At 49.6% G+C, this 27,817-nt stretch overlaps 1 protein-coding gene across 1 annotated transcript in view; it reads right to left on the bottom strand.

Annotated features, from left to right (window-relative positions):
- RASGRF1 (Ras protein specific guanine nucleotide releasing factor 1) overlaps nt 1–27,817 on the bottom strand; it is a gene marked incomplete at its 5' end in the record, with an annotated part of 154,420 nt that overhangs the window by 65,818 nt on the left and 60,785 nt on the right. Inside the window, 7 exons of the mRNA XM_089663098.1 lie at nt 97–473; nt 4,795–5,043; nt 6,650–6,732; nt 10,545–10,672; nt 15,431–15,488; nt 17,589–17,749; nt 22,233–22,351. Of these exons, the coding sequence (XP_089519224.1) occupies nt 97–473; nt 4,795–5,043; nt 6,650–6,732; nt 10,545–10,672; nt 15,431–15,488; nt 17,589–17,749; nt 22,233–22,351 (1,175 nt within the window). The remainder of the gene's footprint in view (nt 1–96; nt 474–4,794; nt 5,044–6,649; nt 6,733–10,544; nt 10,673–15,430; nt 15,489–17,588; nt 17,750–22,232; nt 22,352–27,817) is intronic.

Here is a 27,817-nt window from a genome sequence, read left to right as displayed (position 1 = left end):
TGATTATTATTCTACTGTCATCCTCTATTATTCTGTTTGTCAGAAGAGTGGAAAGGGTGAAGTTCCGTCATCAGTTGGGTTGTACGCGTTTCTTACCCTTACTTTGCCTCTGTGTCACTGGCTCCTCGTCCTTCTCGGCCGGTGGCTCCTCACCCTCTCCGACTTTGCTAGGGAAACTTCCCGACACATAAAGTTTATTGATGTCCAAACTGGTTTTGCTGTATGGAGGAGGAGCAGGGCAGGCACTTGAGTGTCCATTTGGAGAACATCCCATAGCAGCGATGTCCAACGCTTTTCCACCGGTAATGATGGGAATATTGAGGGAAAGTTTGCGTCTACGGCTGGGTGATGAGGACTTGGTGATAGACAGGGGTGGTGGAGAGGAGAACTTGCGTGTAGCTCTGGGTGATTTAGGGGGCTCACCGTACAGAAGTTTATTATTTTGATTACTTGCAAATAGGAGCTCTAAAGACCTGAAAAAAGACAAACAATAAGATATGAGGCGTCATCCTAATCTCACTAATGTATGCAAATAAATACCCTGGGGGGTCAAGGTTCAGTGGATAGTCTCTAGCGCCCCATTACAGCCCCCCCCCCCTTCCATTAGAGTACATGTCCAAGTCACTTCTTCCATCAGGATCCCCATCAGAGTCCCCCCTTCTGTCATGCCCCCCCCCTTCCATTCACAATGTTTCCCCCTTACATTAGGGTCCCCACTAAAGTCCTCCGCTTACATCAGGGTCCCTATCCCTTATATCAGGGTCCCCATTACAGCCCCCCCCCCTTCCATTAGAGTACATGTCCAAGTCACTTTTTCCATCAGGATCCCCATCAGAGTCCCCCCTTCTGTTATGCCCCCCCCCCTTCCATTCACAATGTTTCCCCCTTACATTAGGGTCCCCACTAAAGTCCTCCCCTTACATCATGGTCCCCATTACAGCCCCCCCCCCTTCCATAAGAGTCCATGTCCGAGTCACTTCTTCCATCAGGATCCCCATCAGAGTCCCCCCTTCTGTTATGCCCCCCCCCCTCCATTCACAATGTTTCCCCCTTACATTAGGGTCCCCACTAAAGGCCTCCCCTTACATCAAGGTCCCTATCCCTTATATCAGGGTCCCCATTACAGCCCTTTCCCCCCCCCTTCCATTAGAGTACACGTCCAAGTCACTTTTTCCATCAGGATCCCCATCAGAGTCCCCCCTTCTGTTATGCCCCCCCCTTCCATTCACAATGTTTCGGCCTTACATTAGGGTCCCCACTAAAGTCCTCCCCTTACATCAGGGTCCCTATCCCTTACATCAGGGTCCCCATTACAGCCCCCCCCCCTCCATTAGAGTACATGTCCAAGTCACTTTTTCCATCAGGATCCCCATCAGAGTCCCCCCTTCTGTTATGCCCCCCCTCTTCCATTTATGTGTCCCCCTTACATTCATAATGTTCCCCCCTTACATTAGGGTCCCCACTAAAGTCCTCCCCTTACACCAGGGTCCCTATCCCTTACATCAGGGTCCCCATTACAGCCCCCCCCCCCTTCCATCAGAGTCCATGTCCGAGTCACTTCTTCCATCAGGATCCCCATCAGAGTACCCCCTTCTGTCATGCCCCCCCTCTTCCATCCATACTGTTTCCCCCTTATGTTAGGGTCCCCACTAAAGTCCTCCCCTTACATCAGGATCTCCATTAAAGTACCCTCTTCTATTAGGGTCCTTGTCCAAGTACCTTTCTCCATCAGGATCCCCTATCAGATTCCCCCCTTAAGTCATGGTCCCTCCCTTCCATCAGATTCCCGTTTTAAAACAGAGTTCCCTTTACATTAAGGTCCCCAGTAAAGCCCTCCCTTTACATCGGACTCTAATGGAAGGGGGCACTCTAATGGGGACTCTGATGTAAAGGGAGAACTTTAATGGGGGCCCTAATGTAAGGGGGACTCTGATTCAAAGTGGGACCCTGATGGGAGGAGGGGGGGGTGTGATGGAAGGGGGGACTCTGATGGGGATCCTGATGGAAGAAATGACTTGGCATGGACCCTAATGGAAGGGGGGACTGTAATGGGGACTATGTCCAAGTCACTTTTTCTGACCGGATCCCCATTTCAGTCTCCCCTTCCATCAGGGTCCCCAACAGAGTCCCACTTTAAATAAGAGTCTCGTTTACATCAGGGTTCCCATCAGAGTTCACTTTCATTAGGGTCCTTGTCTAAGTCACTTCTTCGATTAGGATCCCCACAAGAGTCCCTGCTTCCATCAGGGTTCCCCATCAGAGTCCCACCTTAAATAAGATTCCCACTTACATCAGAGTCCCCATCAGAGTTCCCCCCTTCCATTAGGGCCCATGTCAAGTCACTTCTTGTATCAGCATCCCCATGAGTCTCCCTGCTTCCATCAGGGTTCCCCATCAGAGTCCCACCTTAAATAAGACTACTGCTTACATCAGGGTCCCCATTAGAGTTCCCCTTCCATTAGAGCCCATGTCCAAGTCACTTCTTGTATCAGCATCCCCATGAGTCTCCCTGCTTCCATCAGGGTTCCCCATCAGAGTCCCACCTTAAATAAGACTCCCGCTTACATCAGGGTCCCCATCAGAGTTCCCCCTTACATTAGGGCCCATGTCAAGTCACTTCTTGGATTAGGATCCCCATGAGTGCTCCCGCTTGCATATCAGAGTCCCACCCTTAAATAAGACTTACATCAGGGTCCCCTCAGAGTTCCCCTTACATTAGTTTCCCCATTGTAATCTCCCCATCAGAGTACCCCTTCCATTAGGGTCCCTGTCCAAGTCACTTTTTCCATCAGGGTTCCCCATCAGAGTCCCCCTGTTAGATCAGAAGCAGAACCATAGGCATCCTCTGCTGACCATAATCCTCAATCAGTGCACAATGAGGATGCACCACAGAGCCAGCCGTGGCCCAGATCAAATCCTATAATGGGCTGATGTGTGCAAATGGGCCATAGTTGTGTGGAATAGACTCCCTCCAGAGTTGGTTGTGGCCAGCTCAGTGGATTGCTGTAGGAAAGTCCTGGATTCTTTCTTGGATACACAGAATATAACTGGATATAACATTTATAGGGAAAGTTGATCCAGGAAATATCCGATTGCCTCTCGGGGGGTCAGGAAGGAATTTTTCCCCTGCAGGAGCAGATTGGATCGTGCTTTGCTGGTTTTTTTGCCTTCCTCTGGATCCACTGTGGGTGTCGGATTATAAGTTCTTTTTTCTTTATTATTGGTTGAACTGGATGGACTTTTGTCTTTTTTCAGCCAGACTAACTATGCAGTTTGGAAAACCATGAAACAGACATGAAACATGATTTCAGTGGGATCACCATGGGGGAGATTTACTAAAACTGGAGCTCTCAGAATCTGATGCAGCTGTGCATGGGAGCCAATCAGCTTCTACCTTCATCTTGTTCAGTTAACCCCCCTGGAGGTATTCCTGAGTGTAGCTCGGAGTAAAGTTTCAGCACCACAAGCGGTGACCCCCCCCCCCCTGAGCTACACTCGAGAATACACTGCAGCGTTGCTCCGGGATCTCTTCTGCACTTACCTTTTCCTGCGCTCCTGCGATGTCCTCCCTGCAGTGTCTTCTGGCCGATGCCGGCATCTGTCTTCTGGGTTCCATTCCCTGCGACGTCGGGACGTATGGGGGACTGGAAACTGAGAAACGTCCATGGCGTCCAAAAAGGGTCCCTTTAGGTCGGACGCGGTTTTAGACCGGCTAGAGAACAGCGATAGTAAATCAGAACCACTTGCAGAACTGAGTGATAATGATTGGTGGGGGAAATTCCTCATCAGACACTGAAAACGATTCTGCGACTGAGCTCAGCGATGTGCGAACTTGGCGCAAACCAAAAACACTGAAATGTGAAATAGAGCGCCAAGTTCGCACATCGCTGAGCTCAGTCGCAGAATCGTTTTCAGTGTCTGATGAGGAATTTCCCCCACCAATCATTATCACTCAATTCTGCAAGTGGTTCTGATTTACTATCGCTGTTCTCTAGCCGGTCTAAAACCGCGTCTGACCTAAAGGGACGCTTTTTGGACGCCATGGACGTTTCTCAGTTTCCAGGCAGAAAGAACAGTAAAAATGCAGGCAGGGCGCCGGACAAAGCACTCGGGACAAAATGTATGTGAAATGGTTTGATACAGTAATGGAATACTATGTGATTTTAGTGAATGTCACTTTTTGTCATTTTTGAATTTCCCGCCAGTTCCGTCCCCCGTACGTCCCGACACTCGCAGGGGATGGAACCCGGAAGACAGATGCCGGCATCCGCCGGATTACATTGCTGGGGACACTGCAGGGGGGGACATCGCGGGAGCGCAGGACAAGGTAAGTGCAGAAGAGATCCCGGAGCAACGCTGCAGTGTATTCCCGAGTGTAGCTCAGGGGGGGGGGGGGGGGGTTACCGCTTGTGGTACTGAAACTTTACCCCGACCTACACTTGGGAATACCGCCAGGGGGGTTAAATTATAATTTATGATTTCGTGGTTCAAATTTTATCCTCCCCGGGATGTTTACTAGACTCTTGTTCGGACAGATTTCAGTGAGTTATTCCTAAAAATTACAGGCCTACAATAAAAAAAATACATATTTCCATGCAAAAAAATGTACCGCTTTGAGCACAGAAATACTGACATAATCAGACCGCTAGGGAGGTTAAGGCTTTGACAAAACCTGGAAGCTGATTGGTTACTATGCAGAGCTGCTCCAGACGTTGCACCCTCCAGGTTTGGTGAATAGCCCCTCTGTGTGTTGGTAGGTGGTCATTCTGGAAGAATCTTTTATGAAGCTCTCACCTGGCAGGAATGGCACTGACTGGCTTCCTGTAGATAGCGATCAGCTTGTCCAGCACAATGTCAGCACAGGTGAAGACCCGGTAGGAGTGCAGGAACGTGTTGAGGAAGTCGATACTCAAAAAGCGAAGATCAGTGAGACGTTCCAGTAAGCGTTCGACGCTGGCGTAGCGTATCTGAAGAACCTTGCAGGAGTTCATCGTCTTACTGAACCGAATGTCTATGTCATCACAGTATAAACTGCTGTCCGACCTGTGAAGGAGGCAGATTGACATGTTTTACACAAACACTCGGCAAGGCAAAGAAGGTTTTAATGTATTTGTTAAAACGCAAAAAAAAATCCTTCATTACGGTGTGTAAAAATAATCATGCTGCTAAAAACGCCACAAGTTTTTGTTTGTTTGCAAATCGATTACCGTGACGCTTGTTGGCAATCAGGCCCACCCATTGGTGTATTCAGGTTTTGTGCTGGCCTAGGCAACACAAAAATCATCTGCCCCCACGGACACCGACCAACACCCCCCCCCCCTTCCCTTGTCCCTCTCCTGGAGAAAGCCTGACATTGACCAACAACACCCCTGCCCCTACCTGGGGGAACCTTCCACTACCCCCCACCCCAACCCCCCCCTTCTCCCTCTCATGGAGAAAGCCTGACACTGACCAACAACACCCCTGCCCCCTACCTGGGGGAACCTCCCACTACCCCCCCCCCCCTCCCCCTTGTCCCTCTCGTGGAGCAAGCCTGACATTGACCAACAACACCACTGCCCCCTACCAGGGGGTGATGAAGATTTTTTTTACACTGATTGCACTGATTTTACACTGAGAGCAGATATAGTGAATGCCGAGACCGGGGAGAGCGGATATAGTGAATGCGGGGTCCGGGGAGAGTGGATATAGTGAATGCGGGGTCTGGGGAGAGCGGACATAGTGAATGCGGGGTCTGGGGAGAGCGGATATAGTGAATGCGGGGTCCGGGGAGAGTGGATATAGTGAATGCGGGGTCCGGGGAGAGCGGATATAGTGAATGCGGGGTCCGGGGAGAGCGGACATAGTGAATGCGGGGTCTGGGGAGAGCGGACATAGTGAATGCGGGGTCCGGGGAGAGCGGATATAGTGAATGCGGGGTCCGGGGAGAGTGGATATAGTGAATGCGGGGTCCGGGGAGAGCGGATATAGTGAATGCCGAGTCCGGGGTGAGCGGACATAGTGAATACGGGGTCTGGGGAGAGCGGACATAGTGAATGCGGGGTCCGGGGAGAGCGGATATAGTGAATGCGGGGTCCGGGGAGAGCGGACATAGTGAATGCAGGGTCCGGGGAGAGCGGATATAGTGAATGCGGGGTCCGGGGAGAGACCGTGGAGGGGCAGCGTGGAGGGGCAGCGTGGAGAGGCAGCGTGGAGGGGCAGCGTGGAGGGGCAGCGTGGAGGGGCAGCGTGGAGGGGCAGCGTGGAGAGGCAGCGTGGAGAGGCAGCGTGGAGGGGCAGCGTGGAGGGGCAGCGTGGAGGGGCAGCGTGGAGGGGCAGCGTGGAGGGGCAGCGTGGAGGGGCAGCGTGGAGAGGCAGCGTGGAGGGGCAGCGTGGAGGGGCAGCGTGGAGAGGCAGCGTGGAGGGGCAGCGTGGAGGGGCAGCGTGGAGGGGCAGCGTGGAGGGGCAGCGTGGAGAGGCAGCGTGGAGAGGCAGCGTGGAGAGGCAGCGTGGAGGGGCAGCGTGGAGGGGCAGCGTGGAGAGGCAGCGTGGAGAGGCAGCGTGGAGAGGCAGCGTGGAGAGGCAGCGTGGAGAGGCAGCATTGAGTATTTGCTCTGATAGGACGTGAAATAATAGTGAACTTTGTAAGTCATTTTCTTTGGTAACTCACTTGATCATCTGGGGAACGCTGACTTTGGAGTTCTCCTCGAAGGCGTTCATCATGAGCCCGTTACAGCGGATGTTGTCCACACACTGGAGGGAAGAGTCAGAGTCAGTTGTCTGAGCGTGGAATGGACCACACAGGTAAACCAAATGGACAAATGATATGAGGACCAGAAGGCAGTTACAGAAGGACAATAAATGTATATATGTATTCATATAGACCTGACACCAGACAACCCACACATGTTTCTACGGTCTAGTAACAAGTAGTTTTCCTGGGCGCCAAGGACCCCCAACTATGCAATTCCGACAAAGATCTTCCCTGTAGGAGGCCATTGCTGTCCAGCCGATCATTGGCCAGGTTATGTCTTAAAGGGCCAGCACATACAGTTGCAAGAAAAAGTATGTGAACCCCTTGGGATTACGTGGAGTTTTGCATGAATTGGGCATAAAATGTGCTCTGAACGTCATCTAAGTCACAACAATAGAAGAACACAGTCTGCTGAACATAATACTACACAAACATTAGATGTTGCCATGGTTTAATTGCACATAACATGTAAGCATTCACAGTGCAGGGAGGAAAAAGTATGTGAACCTTTGGACTTAATAACTGATTGACCCTCCTTTGGCAGCAATAACCTCAACCAAACGTTTCCTGTAGTTGCAGATCAGACCTGCACAATGATCTGAAGTAATTTTGGACCACTCCTCTTAACAAAACTGTTTCAGTTTAGCAATATTCTTAGGATGTCTGGTGTGAATCGCTCTCTTAAGGTCATGCCACAGCATTTCAATCGGGTTGAGGTCAGGACTCTGACTGGGCCACTCCAGAAGGCGTATTCTGTGCTGTTGCAGCCATTGTTTTGTTGAATTACTTGTATGCTTTGGGTCATTGTCCTGTTGCATCACCCATCCTCTGCAGAGCTTCAGTTGGCGGACAGATGGTCGTACGTTTTCCTGCAAAATGTCTTGATAAACTCTGTAATTCATTTTCCCATCAATGACAACAATCCGTCCAGCCCTGAGGCAGCAAAGCAGCCCCAAACCATGATGCTCCCTCCGCCATGTTTTACAGTGGGGATGAGGTTTTGATGTTGGTGTGCTGTGCCTTTTTTTCTCCACACAGTGTTGTGTGTTCTTCCCAAACAACTCAATCTTGGTTTCATCTGTCCACAGTATATTTTGCCAGTAGTGCTGTGGAACATCCAGGTGCTCTTTTGCAAACTTCAAACGTGCTGCAATCTTCTTTTTGGACAGCAATGGCTTCCTCCGTGGTGTCCTCCCATGTACTCCATTCTTGTTTAATGTTTTCCTTATTGTAGATGTGTCAACAAAAATGTTAGCATGTGCCAGAGATTTCTGTAGGTCTTTAGCTGACACTCTGGGATTCTTCTTTACCTCATGCAGCATTCTGCGTTGTGCTCTTGCAGTCATTTTTACAGGACGACCACGCCTAGGGAGAGTAGCAACAGTGCTAAACTTTCTCCATTTGTAGACAGTCTGTCTTACCGTGGACACATGAACATCAAGGCTTTTGGAGATACTTTTGTAACCCTTTCCAGCTTCATGCAAGTCAACAATTCTTGATCGTAGGTCTTCTGAGAGCTCTTTTCTGCGAGGCATGGTTCACATCAGACAGTGCTTCTTGAAACCAGTAAACCCAAAACAGGTGTGTGTTTTTTAAGGGCAGGACAGCTGTCAGCAACACATCCAATATCATCACACTGATTGGAGTCAAGGTTGGCGCACTCCTGGCTCTAATTAGCTCTGGGAGAAGTCATTAGGCTAGGGAGTCACATACTTTTTCCTCCCTGCACTGTGAATGTTTACATGTTACGTGCAATTAAACCATGGCAACATCTAATGTTTGTGTAGTATTATGTTGAGCCGACTGTGTTCTTCTATTTTTGAGACTTAGATGACATTCAGAGCACATTTTATGCCCAATTCATGCAAAACTCCACGTAATCCCAAGGGGTTCACATACTTTTTCTTACAACTGTATACCATGCCTGCTGCTGAGCTCCTGCATTTCCTAGCGACTTCGTGAACCTTTCTCCGGTGATCCTCTGCGACCCCTGCATGTTACCAGTGTCCCCCATGCTTGATGAAAGGGCCCCGAGTGGCCTCAAAATATCACAATTCCTTGCTATGATGTGATTGCTTTATTAAACGTTTGGACAGCATTCTGAAGATCCACGGTGTGCCGGTGATCAGTGCATTCACCTTGTGTGGTCACTGCTTCTCGGCTGGTAGTTGCTACAGAACCCGCCTGTTACACGTCATTTAGGAAGGTGTGATGTGAATATTTTACTGGAGTTACCAGTGTCCTCGTCTCCAACAATCCCCACTGACTCCGTGTATTCCAGCCTGCAAACCGCATCCCAGTACCTGTGTGATCCCCTGTGTGTTCCAACCAGCAACCTGCATCCCCGAACCTGTGTGATCCCCGGTGTATTCCAGCCTGCAACCAGAATCTGGGTGATCCCGTGTATTCCAGCCAGCAACCTGCAACCAGAATCTGTGTGATCCCCTGTGTGTTACAGCCTGAAACCTGCATCCCAGTACTTGTGTGTTCCAACCTGCATCCCAGAACCTGTGTGATCCAACCCGCATCCCAGTACCTGTGTGTTCCAACCTGCATCCCAGTACCTGTGTGATCCCGTGTGTTCCAGCCAGCAAACTGCATCCCAGAACCTGTGTGTTCCAACCCGCATCCCAGAACCTGTGTGTTCCAACCTGCATCCCAGAACATGTGTGATCCAACCCGCATCCCAGTACCTGTGTGTTCCAACCTGCATCCCAGTACCTGTGTGATCCCGTGTGTTCCAGCCTGCAACTTGCATCCCAGTACCTGTGTGATCCCCCTGTGTGATCCAGACAGCAACCCTCAGCACCCCAGTGCTGCAACTGACTTTTATCTGCGTACTGTGCTTTCTGCTGAGAAGATGCCTGCTAGGGTGAGTCTGAGAGCTCCAACCTGGGAGCCATTATCAGCAAAGACCATCTTCCCCTGTGGCGGGCTCTTGTGACCAATGAGTGGCTCCTTAGACTGCACCACAGTTGTCACCTCCGCTAAATGTGCAGGTGCTCTGTCCCATACATCTCAGCATCTGGTGTCCTGCCCCCCCCGTGTCTCTCCTCCACATTCAGTGTTACCTGATCCAAGCTCAGTGTTCTTCATTGATCCTCCTTATCCTGGACTCACTCATGTTCTTACAGCCCCATGCGTGCCCACACATATCCATCCAATTCCTGGTCTGCCCGTTCCCACTGAACATAGTCGCACATCCGTGAAATATTTCCCCGCCTCCCCAACGCAAGGCATAGTCTAATGCAGCCTCCCTCAAACCTTTTTACCCCAGTGAAATAATTTCCAGGCGTCTCTGGGTCACCCTGCTAAGATTAGGACATGAGGGGTCATAAGGAAAATGTTCCTTACATTGGTGGTCAGTGGAAGGAAGGACACTTACAGGTTAGAACGCCACCCTTACAGCTGGCTGGAGAGATCACTGGTGTTATGCTACTGGCTCTGCCAAGAGGCAATGGACCTGGAACTATAAACGAACATGGAAGGTCAACTGGCCACACAGCAAGGAACCCCTAGAAACTTCTGGAGGAACCCTAGTTGAGAATGCCTGGTCTAAAAGGGACCTGAATGCTGGTAAATATATGAGTGTGATCAAAGAATCTCTCAATATATTGTCATTAGTGATCAAAACTAAATTAGAAAAATGCCAATGCGGTTTATTCAGGTTTTTTACACTACTACTACTACTATATGTACTAATTTGTAACAATGACAACAATATGACAGAGGGTGGGTATACCATGGAGACTCAATGATGTTGTGATGATTATGGAGGCAAGGTGATTGCAAAGTCATGACACATGGTGACCTGGCTGATGTCACTGGTCCAAGCCGCTTTCTCCTGCCGGGAAGATGCCATCAGAATGACAACAAAGGGAGCCGAATCTTTGGGTTCCACTGAGATCTTGAAGTCCAAGTGATCTGCGTCTTGTCTATCTGCATTGGGAAATAACAGGACATGTTACTATATACACCGTGTGCACAATGATTAGGTACGCTGTATCTCTGAGGATACATTTCATTATTGAACTCCAGTGCTCTCGGCCGATCCAAAATATTATTAAACCTCAAACTGGAATAATTAAGAAAGTAAAAGTGAGGTTTGGGCTTTCTTAGGAGAATATCTATGTGTGCAAGATTATTGGGCAACTATTAGTGTGCAGAATTAATGTGCACTTAAATGGAAAACGACCGAGATTCCTCCCTTTACTAGGGCGTGGGCTCAGGACCTGGGCAGAGACATACAGTGAAGGAAATGCGTATTTGCTCCCCTGCTGATGTTGAATGTTCACCCCTCACAAAGAAATGATCGGTCTAAAAATCGAATGTTCGGTGTAACACTGATAGACAGAATACAACAACAAATTCAGCAGAAATGCGTCTAACAAATGATGACTGATCTGCATGTTCATGATGGAAAGAAGGATTTGATCCCCTTCACAAAACATGACTTAGTACTTGGTGGCCAATCCCTTGTTGGCAATCACAGAGGTCAGACGTTTCCTGGAGTTGGCCCCCAGGTTCACACACATCTCAGGAGGGATTTTGGCCCACTCCTCTTGGCAGATCCTCTCCAAGTCATTAAGGTTTGGTGGCTGACGTTTGGCAACTCGAACTTTCAGCTCCCTCCACAGATTTTCAATCGGATGAAGGTCTGGAGACTGGCTAGGCCACTCCAGGACCTTAATGTGCTTCTTCTTGAGCCGCTCCTTTGTTGCCTTGGCCGTGTGTTTTGGGTCATTGTCATGCTGGAACACCCATCCACGACCCATTTTCAATGCCCTGGCTGAGGGAAGAAGGTTCTCACCTAAGATTTGATGGTACATTGCCCCGTCCATTGTCCCTTTGATGCGGTGCAGTTGTCCTGTCCCCTTAGCAGAAAAACACCCCCAAAGCAGAATGTTTCCACCACCATGTTTCACAGTTGGGATGAAGTTCTTGGGGTCATAGGCAGCATTCCTCCTCCTCCAAACACGGCGAGTTGAGTTGATGCCAAAGAGCTCGATTTTGGTCTCATCTGACCACAACACTTCCCACCAGTCGTCCTCGGCATCATTCAGATGTTCAGTGGCAGACTTCAGACGGCCTGGACATGTGCTTTCTTGAGCAGAGGGACCTTGTGGGCACTGCAGGATTTCAGTCCTTGTCGGCGTAGTGTGTTACTAATTGTTTTCTTGGTGACTGTGGTCCCAGCTGCCTGGAGATCATTGACAAGATCCTCACGTGTAGTTCTGGGATGATTCCTCCCTGTTCTCATGATCATTGACACTCCACGAGGTGAGATCTTGCATGGTGCACCAGACCTAGGGAGACTGACACTTGTTTTGTGTTTCTTCCATTTGTGAATGATTGCACCAACTGTTGTCACCTTCTCACCAAGCTGCTTGGCCATAGTTTGGTAGCCCAGTCCAGCCTTGTGTAGGTCTACAATCTTGTCCCTGACATCCTTGGACAGCTCTTTGGTCTTTGCCATGGTGGAGAGTTTGGAATCTGATGGTTTGATGGCTCCTGTGGATAGGTGTCTTTTATACAGGTAACACAATGAGATTAGCAGCACTCCCTTTAAGAGACTGCTTCTAATCTCAGCTTGTTACCTGTATGACAGACACCTGGGAGCCAGAAATCCTGCTGAATGATAGGGGATCAAATCCTTCTTTCCCTCATGAACATGCAGATCCGTCATCATTTGTTAGACGTATTTCTGCTGAATTTGTTGTTGTATTCTGTCTCTCAGTGTTACAATACACAGAACATTCGATTGTTAGACCGATCATTTCTGTGTGAGGGGCAAACATTCAACATCAGCAGGGGAGGAAATACGCATTTCCTGCACTGCATCGGCAGAGGATTGGTCTAGGTCGTTCCATTTCACTCATAATTCGACTATTTCATGTTATTCACTGGAAAACAACTTTAAGCTCCTCACTCGCTGGTACAGGGACCCCCCGTCTCCTTACACAAAATATTCCCTTCTACATCCAATCTTTGCTGGCGCTGTACTAAAGCTGTCGGTACCCAGCTCCACATTTGGTGGGATTGCGACCTGATACAATCCTTTTGGAGTCAAGTGTTTGATGTCTATAACAGAGTCTATGGTGAGTCCTTGGCCTCCTCTCTATCTTACCGGGTTCCCTGGCAGCGCAGAAGAGGTGCTCGTTGCATTTCTTTCTATCTGCGGCTCGCCAATTGATACCCCTTTTTTGGAAAACTCGCCTCTTCCGCTGTGGGTTTCTGTGCTTTAAAATATCATGCGTATGGAGGAAATGTTGGCGTTTACCAATGATACCTATCATAAACACAAGTTACTATGGTCGGTCTGGCTCCATTTCTCCTCTTCTTCGACTCTCCGAGAATTGTGTTCTCCCGTGGTGTCCTAATGGATCCGAGTCTTGTCTGCCCAGTCCACTGCATTGCGACCAACAGTTTGTCCTTATCGCCCATGTCTGGCTGAGAGCCACTGGACCTCGCCGATAGGATCCCGATGATGGTGGACCACTTCTCATTAGGGTTTAGGTCAGGTGAGGAAGGGGGTCATGGCATTATTCTTTAAGGCCTTTACTGGCCAACCAGGCAGTGGAGTTCTTCAATGCATGTGATGGAGCATTGTCCTGCATAAATATCATGGTCTTCTTGAAAGATGCAGACTTTTTCCTGTACCACTGTTTGAAGAAAGTGTCTTCAAAAAAATGGCAATAGGTTTGGGAGTTCATTCTGAGTCCATCTTCAACCTGAAAAGGTCCAACTAGCTCATCTTTAATAATATCAGCCCATACCAGAATCCCACCTCCACCATGCTGGCATCTGAGTCGCAGTGGAGCTCTGTGCCCATTACTGACCCAGCCACGGGCCCATCCATCTGGTCCATCAAAAGTCACTCTCATCTCATCAGTCCATAAAACATATGAAAAATGTGTCTCCAGATATTTCTTGGCCCAGTCTTCAACCTCTGTGTTTTGTTGGGTGGTGGTCGGGTTTCAGCCTCCCTTCCCTTGGCCATGTCTCTGAGCCCTGAACACCTCGTACATCTGGGCACTCCATGTAGGTTGCAGTTCTGGAATATGACCTCACTGGAGGAGAACGGGCTCCTGGTCGCTTCACATTTGATTTTTCTCAAATCTTTCACAGTTAATAGGCATTTTTTTTTCTCAACCCATTTCTTGCAATTCTGTTGACTATCTGCAACAAAATATTTGATGGTTCTGTGATCACGCCCCAATATCTTAAGTTTCTAGAGTGCTGCTTCCCTCTGAAAGACTTTTTACAATTTTTGGCTTTTCAGAGTCAGTTAAATCTCATTTTTGGCCCATCTTTCCTGAGGAGAAGAAGCTGCCTAATAATTATGCACACCTTGATATAGGGGGTTGATCTGCTTAGGCCACGCCCCCCCTCATTACACAAATACACATCACATGATCAGCGTTAATCCAAAAGGCATTCAAGTTTATACAGCTTGGAGATGGACAACAAAATGATGATTTGGTTAAACCACTCACTTGCCTCGCCTTGACTATTGTAACTCCCTCCTCATTGGCCGACCTCATCACAGGCTATCCCCTCTTCAGTCCATCATGAATGCTGCTGCCAGACTCATCCACCTTACTAACCGTTTTGTATCTGCCACCCCTCTCTGCCGATCCCCCCACTGGCCTCCACTCAGTGTCCTCCACCCCTCTCTGCCAATCCCTCCACTGGCCTCCACTTAGTGTCCTCCATCCCTCTCTGCCAGTCCCTCCACTGTCCTCCATTCAGTGTCCTCAATCCCTCTCTGCCAATCCCTCCACTGGCCTCCATTCAGTGTCCTCCATCCCTCTTTGCCAATCCCTCCACTGGCCTCCATTCAGTGTCCTCCACCCCTCTCTACCAATCCATCCACTGACCTCCATTCAGTGTCCTCCATCCCTCTCTGCCAATCCCTCCACTGGCCTCCATTCAGTGTCCTACACCCTTCTCTGCCAATCCCTCCACTGGCCTCCATTCAGTGTCCTCCACCCCTCTCTGCCAATCCCTCCACTGGCCTCCATTCACTGACCTCCACCCCTCTCTGCCAATCCCTCCACTGACCTCCACTCAATGTCCTCCACCCCTCTCTGCCAATCCCTCTACTGGCCTCCATTCAGTGTCCTCCACCCCTCTCTGCCAATCCCTCCACTGACCCCCACTGCCAATCCCTCCACTCAGTGTCCTCTATCCCTTTCTGCCAATCCGTCAACTGGCTTCCACTCAGTGTCCTCCATCCCTCCACTGACCTCCACCCATCTCTGCCAATCCCTCCACTGGCCTCAACTCAGTGTCCTCCACCCATCCCTACCAATCCCTCCACCCCTCTCTACCAATCCCTCCATTGGCTTCCCATTGCCCAACGAATAAAATTCAAAACATTAACAATAACATAAAAAGCCATTTATAACTCCGCCCCAAATTACATCACCAATCTTGTCTCCAAATATCACCCAAACCGTCCTCTCCGCTCCTCTTATGACCTCCTACTCTCTAGCTCCCTTGTCTCCTCCTCCCATGCTCGTCTTCAGGACTTCTCCCCCATCCTCTGGAAATCTCTACCCCAATCTATCAGACTATCACAGTGTAGTGTCTGCAATGATACAGATAATTAAACAGAGGTGCGGAAGAATTCACTGATGTGTACTGAGCAAAAAAGCAAATACAATATCCAGACTTTGAACTGTATATACTAACTCTCGTCATCCTCTTGATCTTCCAGTAAAGTGCAGTCCATCAAGGAGATCACCCCATTCTAAAAGGGGAACAAAGAGACAGCGTTTAGAAGATGTCCGTCTACCAAACGAATGAGGCAGCTGAGGAGTGCTGAACCAGAAACATACAGAGAAATAACAGAAGATATACAGATACAACAATTAACCACTTCCAGTCCGGACACTTTCCCCCCCTTCCAGTCCGGACACTTTCCCCCCTTCCAGTCCGGACACTTTCCCCCCCTTCCAGTCCGGACACTTTCTCCCCCTTCCAGTCCGGACACTTTCTCCCCTTCCAGTCCGGACACTTTCTCCCCCTTCCAGTCCAGACACTTTCACCCCCCTTCCAGTCCCGACACTTTCACCCCCTTCCAGTCCCGACACTTTCCCCCCCCCCTTCCAGTCCCAACACTTTCCCCCCCCCCCCTTCCAGTCCCGACACTTTCACCCCCCTTCCAGTCCGGACACTTTCACCCCCCTTCCAGTCCCGACACTTTCACCCCCCTTCCAGTCCCGACACTTTCACCCCCCTTCCAGTCCCGACACTTTCCCCCCCCCCCCTTCCAGTCCCGACACTTTCCCCCCCCCCTTCCAGTCCCGACACTTTCACCCCCCTTCCAGTCCCGACACTTTCACCCCCCTTCCAGTCCCGACACTTTCACCCCCCTTCCAGTCCCGACACTTTCACCCCCCTTCCAGTCCCGACACTTTCACCCCCCTTCCAGTCCCGACACTTTCCCCCCCCCTTCCAGTCCCGACACTTTCACCCCCCTTCCAGTCCCGACACTTTCACCCCCCTTCCAGTCCCGACACTTTCACCCCCCTTCCAGTCCCGACACTTTCACCCCCCTTCCAGTCCCGACACTTCCCCCCCCCTTCCAGTCTGGACATTTTCACCCCCCTTCCAGTCTGGACATTTTCACCCCCCTTCCAGTCCGGACATTTTCACCCCCCTTCCAGTCCGGACATTTTCACCCCCCTTCCAGTCCGGACATTTTCACCCCCCTTCCAGTCCGGACATTTTCACCCCCCTTGCAGTCCGGACACTTTCCCCCCTTCCAGTCCGGACACTTTCCTACCTTCCAGTCCGGACACTTTCCCTCCTTCCAGTCCGGACACTTTCACCCCTTCCAGTCCGGACACTTTCCTACCTTCCAGTCCGGACACTTTCACCCCCTTCCTGTCCAGGCCAATTTTCAGCTTTCAGCGCTATCACACTTTGAATAACAATTGTGCGGTCATGCAACACTGTACCCATATGAATGTTTTAGCATTTTTTTGAGACAGATAAAACTTTATTTTGGTGGTATTTATTCACCGCTGGGATTTTTATTTTTTTTGCTATGTAAATGAAAAGTCCAAAAATTTTGAAAAAAAATGTTTTTCTTATAAAATTTTGCAAATAAATAATATTTCATCATAAATCTTGGCCAAAATGTATTCCGTTATCTTTTTACTAAAAAAAAAAAAAACCCAAATTAGTTTATAACCAAAAATTATACTTTTTCAAAAAAAGTTTTTACATTTTTATTATTTATGTTTTTTTTTTTTTTTAACATACTGCCACCCTGGCAGTACAGTGTAACCATGGTAACACTGTACTACTTGTGGGGGGTGATGAAGATTTTTTTTCCTTTTTTTTTACACTGATTGCTTTTACACCCATAAAGGCTGTAAAAGCAATCATTTCTCCTTCTCTCTGGCTGCATTCTTGCAGCCATTGAGAAATACTGTGAGAGCTGTAATTGGTCACAGCTTGTCATACAGTACAAGGCTGTTGTGAATAGCCCTGTACCATGTGATCTCTGTGATCATTCACAGATTTCACACGTAGTAAGCAATGATGTCAGAAGTGACATCTTGCTTACTACTCTGCATGTGATCACTGATTGGCCAATCAGTGATCACATGATCGGGACCTCACATAGAGGTCCCGTACAGCGATCGGTGTTCAGGCATTGGATCGCGGTGCCGTGCGCTCCCAGGGACCGTGCACAATCCAAAATGGCGGGCGCAGTTTATGAACGGCAACCCGCCCCTGCACTGCCACCGTCCGGCCGGACGGGAAGTGGTTAATAAAGCAGTGGGTGGGACTTAATAAAGCAGTGCAGTGGGTACATGCTGGGTATGTCTTCACCTACCTTGGTGAGGTGCAGCTTCCCTCCGGAGCTCCGTGTGCAGATCAGCAGATGTTTGGAGAACAAGAAGCACTGACGCTCGCCCTCCTTCCTCAGGGACAGGGACCCCAATCGCCCTCTTGTTGCCCGGCTCTTCTCGGACATGGGCACTTGGATCAGGCAGCCTAGAGAAGTTCTCATCAGATCAGTGACATCACTGGCCCCAGCCTGAATGCATGTCTACTAGCCGACAGTCCTGACTAGGAACCCGCACCCTTCCAATGGCTTCAAACATTTAAAACCAACAATTTCCAACAAAAATTGGCAAAGAATTTGTTGAAGAAAGTTTTTAACATTGTAACATAAAACAAAAGCGAGACTCCTGACAGAGATAAGAGCCGGGGGCCACCATGAGCCATTGTCTGTTCAATGTGCTGGACCGGAGCAAATTCACACAGTCCACTGGTTGGTGAGTTCAGCGTGAAATCTAACAGGACCCAAAAGGTCAGGAGCACTGAGTTGCCAAAAACAATCCAATACTTATCCCCCTTGATTTAAAGCAGTGGTCTCTAAACACGGGCCTTTGCTGACACCAACAACGGAGTGCTCTTCCAGTCACTGACACCAACAATGGGGCATTATTAATCCCACTGACACCAATGATGGGGCACTATTTCTTCTACAGACACTAATGTATGGGCACTATTCCTACCACTGACACCAATGATGGGGCACTATTCCTCCCACTGACAACAATGATGGGGCACTATTCCTCCCACTGACAACAATGATGGGACACTATTCCTCCCACTGACAACAATGATGGGACACTATTCCTCCCACTGACACCAATGATGGGGCACTATTCCTCCCACTGACACCAATGATGGGGCACTATTCCTCCCACTGACACCAATGATGGGGCACTATTCCTCCCACTGACATCAATGACGGGGCATTATTCCTCCCACTGACACCAATGACGGGGCACTATTCCTCCCACTGACGCCAACGATGGGACACTATTCTTCCCACTGACACCAATGATGGGGCACTATTCCTCCCACTGACACCAATGATGGGGCACTATTCCTCCCACTGACGCCAACGATGGGGCACTATTCCTCCCACTGACGCCAACGATGGGACACTATTCTTCCCACTGACACCAATGATGGGGCACTATTCCTCCCACTGATACCAATAATGGGGCACTATTCCTCCCACTGATACAAACAATGGGGCACTATTCTGCCCACTAACACCACTGATGGAGCACTATTCTGCCCACTAACATCAATGATGGGGCACTATTCCTCCCACTGACACCAATGATGGGGCACTATTCCTCCCACTGACACCAATGATGGGGCACTATTTCTTCTACAGACACTAATGTATGGGCACTATTCCTCCCACTGACACCAATGATGGGGCACTATTCCTCCCACTGACACCAATGATGGGGCACTATTCCTCCCACTGATACCAATGATGGGGCACTATTCCTCCCACTGACACCAATGATGGGGCACTATTCCTCCCACTGACACAAATGATGGGGCACTATTCCTCCCACTGACACCAATGATGGAGCACTATTCCTTCCACTGACACCAATGATGGGGCACTATTCCTCCCACTGACACCAATGATGGGGCACTATTCCTCCCACTGACACCAATGATGGGGCACTATTCCTCCCACTGACACCAATGATGGGGCACTATTCCGCCCACTGACATCAATGATGGGGCATTATTCCTCCCACTGACACCAATGATGGGGCACTATTCCTCCCACTGATACCAATAATGGAGCACTATTCCTCCCACTGACACCAATAATGGGGCACTATTCCTCCCACTGACACCAATAATGGGGCACTATTCCTCCCACTGACACCAATGATGGGGCACTATTCCTCCCACTGACACCAATGATGGGGCACTATTCCTCCCACTGACACCAATGATGGGGCACTATTCCTCCCACTAACACCAATAATGGGGCACTATTCCTCCCACTGACACCAATGATGGGGCACTATTCCTCCCACTGACACCAATGATGGGGCACTATTCCTCCCACTGACACCAATGATGGGGCACTATTCCTCCGACTGACACCAATAATGGGGCACTATTCCTCCCACTGACACCAATGATGGGGCACTATTCCTCCGACTGACACCAATAATGGGGCACTATTCCTCCCACTGACACCAATGATGGGGCACTATTCCTCCCACTGACACCAACGATAGAGCAGTACTGTCTGTTATTTTCTTTTTCCCATTTACACGAAGTTACATTTTCAGCTATCAGAGTATATTCTCTTCTAAGGTCTAAGCCACGGGTGCAAACTGGCGGCCTTCCACCTGTTGCCAAACTACAAGTCCCATGAGGCATTGCAAGATTGACAGTTACAAGCACGACTCCCAAAGGCAGAGGCATGATGGGACTTGTAGTATCGCAACAATTGGAGGGCCGCCAGTTTGACACCCCAGGTCTAAGCAGTCCTGAAAATGTAATGGTTACTGCAAATTAAAAAAAAAAAATCACAGACAGAACTTAACTGTGTCTCTTCATGGGCAAAGCACGGGTTCAGATCAATATCTCAGAATATGGACTCACTGACAGTACATCATGGTATACTTTCCCTTTAGGAGTTTGAGAAGAAGCTTCAGAACCACTGACCTATCCATATCTACCATCTACACGGCTCAAAACAATGAAAGGAAGACTCTGAAAACCCATCAGATCCAATGGGGAGGAATCTCCTGCTGGATCTCTATACTGACATGGACGGGGGATGGGTGAGGAACGTAAGGACGTCCCATCGTTTGATGGAAATGATCGACCTACAGAGAACTGAATTCAAAGACACCCCAAAAATCAAAGTGAAGAAATGATGCAGCAGGCGAGTCCATCGTGCTGAAATGTCATTGCAGCAACTCAGAATGGTCCTCAGTAGTTTGTGTGGCCCCCACGTGCTTGTATGCATGCCTGACAACATCGGGGGAGGCTCCTAATGTGACCACGGATGGTGTCCTGGGGGATTTCCTCCCAGATCTGGACTGAGCTCCTGGACAGTCTGAGGTGCAACCTGGTGGCGTCGGATGGACAGAAACATGACATCCCAGAGGTGTTCTATTGGATTTAGGTCAGGTGAGCATGGGGGCCATTCAATGGTATCAATTCCTTCATCCTCCAGGAACTGCCTGCATACTCTCACCACATGAGGACAGGAATTGTTGTGCACCAGGAGGAACCCAGGACCCAATGCACCAGAAGGAACCCAGGACCCACTGCACCAGGAGGAACGCAGGACCCACTGCACCAGGAGGAACCCAGGACCCACTGAACCAGGAGGAACCCAGGACCCACTGCACCAGGAGGAACCCAGGACCCACTGCACCAGGAGGAACCCAGGACCCACCGCACCAGGAGGAACCCAGGACCCACCGCACCAGGAGGAACCCAGGACCCACCGCACCAGGAGGAACCCAGGACCCACCGCACCAGGAGGAACCCAGGACCCACTGTACCAGGAGGAACCCAGGACCCCCTGCACCAGCGTAGGGTCTGACAATGGGTCCAAGGATTTCATCCCCATACCTAATGGCAGTCAGGGTGCCATTGTCTAGCCTGTAGAGGTCTGTGTGTCCCTCAATGGAGATGCCTCCCCAGACCATCACTGACCCACCACCAGAACAGTCCTACTGAACCATGTTACAGGCAGCAGAACGTTCTCCATGGCTTCTCCAGACCCTTTCACGTCTGTCACATGTGCTCAGGGGGAACCTGCTCTCATCTGTGAAAAGCACAGGCACCAGTGGTGGACCTACCAATTCTGGGGTTCAATGGCAAATGCCAATCCAGCTCTATGGTGCCGGGCAGTGAACACAGGGCCCACTAGAGGACATCGGGCCCTCAGGCCACCCTCATAAAGTCTGTTTCTGATTGTTTGGTCAGAGACATTCACACCAGTGGCCTGCTGGAGGTCATTTTGTAGGGCTCTGGCAGGGCTCATCCTGTTCCTCCTTGCACAAAGGAGCAGATACCGGTCCTGCTGATGGGTTAAGGACCTTCTATGGCCCTGTCCATCCCTCCTAGAGTAACTGCCTGTCTCCTGGAATCTTCTCCATGCTCCCTACTCCTGGAGTCTCCTCCATGCTCTTGAGACTGTGCTCGGAGACACAGCAAACCTTCTGGCAATGGCAGGTATTGATTTCCCACCCCGGAGGAGTTGGACTGCCTGTGCCACCTCTGTAGGGTCCAGGTATAGCCTCATTCTACCAGTAGTGACACTGACCCGAGCCAAATGCAAAACGAGTGAAAAACAGTCAGAAAAGATGAGTAGGGAAAAAATGTCCGTGGCCTCCACCATTCCTGTTTTGGGGGTCATCTCATTGTTGCCCATCTAGTGCACCTCCTGTTAATGTCATTAACACTAAAGCAGCTGAAACTGATTAACAACCCCCTCTGCGACTTACCTGACCAGATCAGGTAAGACATTTGATTAAGAAGTCTTCCTTTCATTTTTTTTAGCAATATCTATATCTATCTATCTATCTATATATATATATATATATATATATATATATATATATATATATATATATCCATTTTATACACACACGCATATACACATACAAACACTTACCTTGCCGTACAAACGTTTGACTGGTATCCAGCAATATCTCACAGCCCTCCACAATCATCCTCTCAATGGACAGATTCTTCCGGATATTTTCCGTTTCGCTGACTTCATCGTGCATTATTCTAAAAGAAATAAAACATCGCCCTGTTAGACGACGTGGAGGGGTTCGGGGATCTCGCGGTGTGCAGATTGGCGCTGCTCTTAAAGTAGAACTACAGGCAAAACGTTTTTAGATAGAGCAAGGGAGGGATTTTTTTTTTTTTTTTTTGCCATCTGTGTCCCACCGTGCGCTCTCCCCCGCCCGCTATATCATGGCTTTGCTGCTGCCCGAATTCTTCCACAGACGCCAACAAAGTGTCCCCCCCGTGCGTGCCCTCCCCCGCCTGCTATATCAGGGCTCCACTGCCACCCAAATGTTTCCACACACACCAGTAAAGTGTTCCCCTCCCGAATGCCTACACACACGTGAGTAAAGTGTCCAAGCGCGCGCCCTCCCCCACCCGCTATATCAGGGCTCCTCTGCCGCCCGAATGATTACACAGACGCCAGTAAAGTGTCCCCCCCCCCACGCTATATCAGGGCGCAACTGCCACCCGAATGTTTCCACATACGCCAGTAAAGTGTCCCCCCACGCGCGCCCTCCCCCGCCCGCTATATCAGGGCTCCTCTGCCGCCCAAATGATTACACAGACGCCAGTAAAGTGTCCCCCCCCACGCTATATCAGGGCGCCGCTGCCACCCGAATGTTTCCACATACGCCAGTAAAGTGTCCCCCCACGCGCGCCCTCCCCCGCCCGCTATATCAGGGCTTCAGTGCCACCCAAATGCTTTTACATACGCCAGTAAAGTGTCCCCCCGCGCGTGCCCTCCCCCACCCGCTATATGAGGGATATGCTGCCACCTGAATGCTTCTACACACACCAGTAAAGTGTCCCCCCGCACGCGCCCTCCCCCGCCCGCTATATCAGGGCTCCTCTGCCGCCCGAATGCTTCCACACGCCAGCAAAGTGTCCCCCCGCACGCGCCCTCCCCCGCCCGCTATATCAGGGCTCCTCTGCCGCCCGAATGCTTCCACACGCCAGCAAAGTGTCCCCCCGCAAGCACCCTCCCCCGCCCGCTATATCCCGGGCTCTTCTTGCCTATCTGCAGGCCCAGGACTGGCACAGCCAGTGTCAGTGAGTAGAGGGGAAGGAAGAGAGCGGACTTGCATCCATTCTCCTCCCCTTCTTGTTCCTGACCCGGAAGTGATGTGAATGACACCACTTCTGTGCCCCCAGCCATCGAGGCCACGAAAGAATGTAATGCAGTGCGATTCATACTGTATTGCCTTCAGTGGAGCACAGGGGAGACACGTAGGGCCCATTGTATACAGAAGAATGCTGAATATGTCAGATTTGTACCATGTAACCCCCCAACACTCCGATACCAGCAGCCACAATGTAACAAACTGTTCCATTTTACACACTACCTGCACAGTACAGGGCGCTCCTGAAGGACATACACTTGAAGTGCAAACAAAATAAAAAAAAATAAAAAAAACAAGACATCTATGCTTTTCAGTTCTAAATAGTTTCATCTTATTTCGTTAAAATTTTATGTGCGTTTCATCCCCATAAATAGCTTCTAGTGGTGCACCGGAATGAAAATTATGGTGCCGAAAACAAAAATTCAAAATGCACTTGGACGAAAACTTTTTTGGAAAAAATACACTGATTAAAAAAAAAATATATATATATTAACTTTTTTGTAAACTATGAAAGAGGATGTTACGGCGAGCAAATAGATACAGAACATGTCACAATTTAAAATTGCGCACGCTCGTGGAATGGCGTGAAACTGTGGTACTTAAAATCTCCATGGGTGATGCTTTAAAAATCTCTACAGGCTAGCAGTGTGACGTTACAGAGGAGGTCTAGTGTGAGAATTAATGCTCTTGCTCTGACATTCGTGGCGATACCTCACGTGTGGTTTGACCACCATTTACATATGTGGGCGTGGCCTACGTATGTGTTCACCATTTTTTTCGAGCACCGGGGGGACGGGGGCACTTTAAACTGTTTTCTTTTTTTTAAATTTGTTTAATTTTTTTTTTTTTTTTGCACTGTCCCTTTAAAAAAAATGTAATCACTTTTATTCTTATCACAAGAAATGCATGCATCCCCTGTGATAGAAATAATTAGTGACAGGTCCTCTTTATGGAGAGATATGGGGGGACAATGAGACATAATTAGTGACAGGTCCTCTTTATGGAGAGATATGGGGGGACAATGAGACATAATTAGTGACAGGTCCTCTTTATGGAGAGATATGGGGGGACAATGAGACATAATTAGTGACCAGTCCTCTTTATGGAGAGATATGGGGTCAATAAGACATAATTAGTGACAGGTCCTCTTTATGGAGAGATATGGGGTCAATGAGACATAATTAGTGACAGGTCCTCTTTATGGAGAGATATGGGGGGACAATGAGACATAATTAGTGACGGGTCCTCTTTATGGAGAGATATGGGGGGACAACGAGACATAATTAGTGACGGGTCCTCTTTATGGAGAGATAATGGGGGGGGGGACAATGAGACATAATTAGTGACAGGTCCTCTTTATGAAGAGATATGGGGGGTCAATGAGACATAATTAGTGACGGGTCCTCTTTATGGAGAGATATGGGGGGGTCAATGAGACATAATTAGTGACAGGTCCTCTTTATGGAGAGATATGGGGGGGTCAATGAGACATAATTAGTGACAGGTCCTCTTTATGGAGAGATATGGGGGGACAATGAGACATAATTAGTGACAGGTCCTCTTTATGGAGAGATATGGGGGGTCAATGAGACATAATTGGTGACGGGTCCTCTTTATGGAGAGATATGGGGTCAATGAGACATAATTAGTGACAGGTCCTCTTTATGGAGAGATATGGGGGGACAATGAGACATAATTAGTGACGGGTCCTCTTTATGGAGAGATATGGGGGGTCAATGAGACATAATTAGTGACGGGTCTTCTTTATGGAGAGATATGGGGGGGTCAATGAGACATAATTAGTGACAGGTCCTCTTTATGGAGAGATATGGAGTCAATAAGACCCCACATCTCTCCTCTGCAATGTAAAGCATTAGCTCAAAAAAAAAAGCATTGATCTAGTGCTTAAAAAAATAAAAAAAAAATGGCCGGAACGGGAAGTGACATCACTCCAGTCCTCCAAGGGCATAGAGATGAGTGGTGGCCATCTTTCCTTCAATCATCTCTATGCCCAGCGCCAGGATCGCTCGATGGTTTCTCAGGTAAGGCTCTCTTAATTTCTCTCTCTGTAGCCACCCATTCAGATGCAGAGGGTGTAGATGATAATGTGTGATGAGCCCAAATAAAAGAACACACCTCTGGCATCCCTGAAGACGAGCATGTTCCTCCCTGCTGGACACAGTATGAGGCAGAATTTAGCTGTGCTGATCAGTTGCTTGATTACTGTTCCAGAAGAAGGTCCAATAGAATGTAATAGAGCAGTTGATGGGCAGACTTTATGGTTAATGTCCACACCATCCAGTGTCCAGCTCCCTCCCTGGAACATGCATGCAGGGCAACCATCAGAAATGTTGGGGCCTCCTACACAGCTTTAGGCCTGGGCCCCCCTGGCCTGATCATCAACATTCCCCAGGGCCAGCCCACTGGCCGTCCCACCAGCCGTCCCACCAAATCCGCTCACCGGTCATCCCACTGAGTCCTCCAGTGCATCCACGCTTATTTTAACAATGTTGCATATTAATACATGAAAATGTCATCAGTGCTTTCAAAATTTAATGGTAAGGAATTATATTTTGGCCATAAAATTTGAAGTCTTTCACCATGACTAGTTAGATTCTGAGCAGGACCCTACACTAACAATAACTACACTACATTTTTAATGCCCCCTCAATCTATTCTCCCCTAGCAGATCTAAGAAAACAAAAAAAAAAACAAAACTCCAAAACAAAAATAAAATCAAATATATCCTACAAAGAGACAGCACAGTCCAGCAAAGATACATCCCCAGGTATTCAGCAAAGAGACATCCCAATCCAGCAAAAAGACATCCCCATATATTCAGAAAAGAGACATCCTAATCCAGCAAAGACATCCCCGTATATTCAGAAAAGAGACATCCTAATCCAGCAAAGACATCCCCATATATTCAGAAAAGAGACATCCTAATCCAGCAAAGACATCCTCATATATACAGCAACGAGACATCCTTATCCAGCAAAGAGACATCCCCATATATTCAGCAAACAGACATCCCAATCCAGCAAGATACTCCCCATATAGCAAAGAGACAGCCACAGCACAGGCCCACATCCAGCAACATTGTCAATCAATTTACCATTGTGATGTCTAGCAATAGTGTTCCAGTGAGCACTGAGCAGTCCTGCAGGCAGCCCCCCTCACACCCGTACGCTTTCAGTCCCCCTCACACCCGTACGCTTTCAGTCCCCCTCACACCCGTACGCTTTCAGTCCCCCTCACACCCGTACGCTTTCAGCCCCCCCTCACACACGTACGCTTTCAGCCTCCCCTCACACCCGTACGCTTTCAGCCCCCCTCACACCCGTACGCTTTCAGCCCCCCCTCACACCCGTACGCTTTCAGTCCCCCTCACACCCGTACGCTTTCAGTCCCCCCTCACACCCGTACGCTTTCAGCCCCCCCTCACACACGTACGTTTTCAGCCCCCCCTCACACCCGTACGCTTTCAGCCCCTCCTCACACCCGTACGCTTTCAGTCCCCCTCACACCCGTACGCTTTCAGCCCCCCCTCACACCCATACGCTTTCAGCCCCCCCTCACACCCGTACGCTTTCAGCCCCCTCACACCCGTACGCTTTCAGCCCCCCTCACACCCGTACGCTTTCAGCCCCCCTCACACCCGTACGCTTTCAGCCCCCCTCACACCCATACGCACTCAGCCCCCTCACACCCGTACGCTTTCAGCCCCCCTCACACCCGTACGCACTCAGCCCCCTCACACCCATACGCACTCAGCCCCCTCACACCTGTACAGACTCAACCCCCCCCACACACACACCTGTACACACTCAGTGCCCCCTCACACTGGTACATTCGCCCCCCCACCTGTATGCACTCAGCCCCCCTCATACCTGTATGCACTCTTACACCCCCATACCTGTATACACCCAATACACCTGTACACACTCAGTCCCCCCACACACATGTAAACACTTGGCCCCCCCACCTGTACACACTTGCTACCCAACCCCCTAGCTGTACACATTCACCCCCCACCTGTACTCACTCACCCCCCTCCTGTATACACTTACACCCCCCCCCCCACCTGTACAGTCCCCAATCACGCCTGTACACACTAACCCCCCCCCCCCCACACACACACAGCTCTACTCCCCCTTGTACCCAAGCAGCCCCCTCCCCTCACTTGCACACACAGCCCTACTTGTGTCCCAGCTCTTGTTTCCACACAACTGACAGGTCCCCTAGACACAGAGAGGAGCTAGTACAGGCAGCACACACGAGGAGTGCAGGTGCGGTAAGCAGCCACAGGTGGCAGTAATGAGCCGATGTGAACACAGTGTTA

The sequence above is a fragment of the Staurois parvus genome, unplaced genomic scaffold, assembly GCF_062004578.1.
Source record: "Staurois parvus isolate SC_StPar_1 unplaced genomic scaffold, SC_StPar_1.0 ptg001625l, whole genome shotgun sequence".
Classification (NCBI taxonomy): domain Eukaryota; kingdom Metazoa; phylum Chordata; class Amphibia; order Anura; family Ranidae; genus Staurois; species Staurois parvus.
This window is presented reverse-complemented; position numbering and strand designations above follow the sequence as displayed.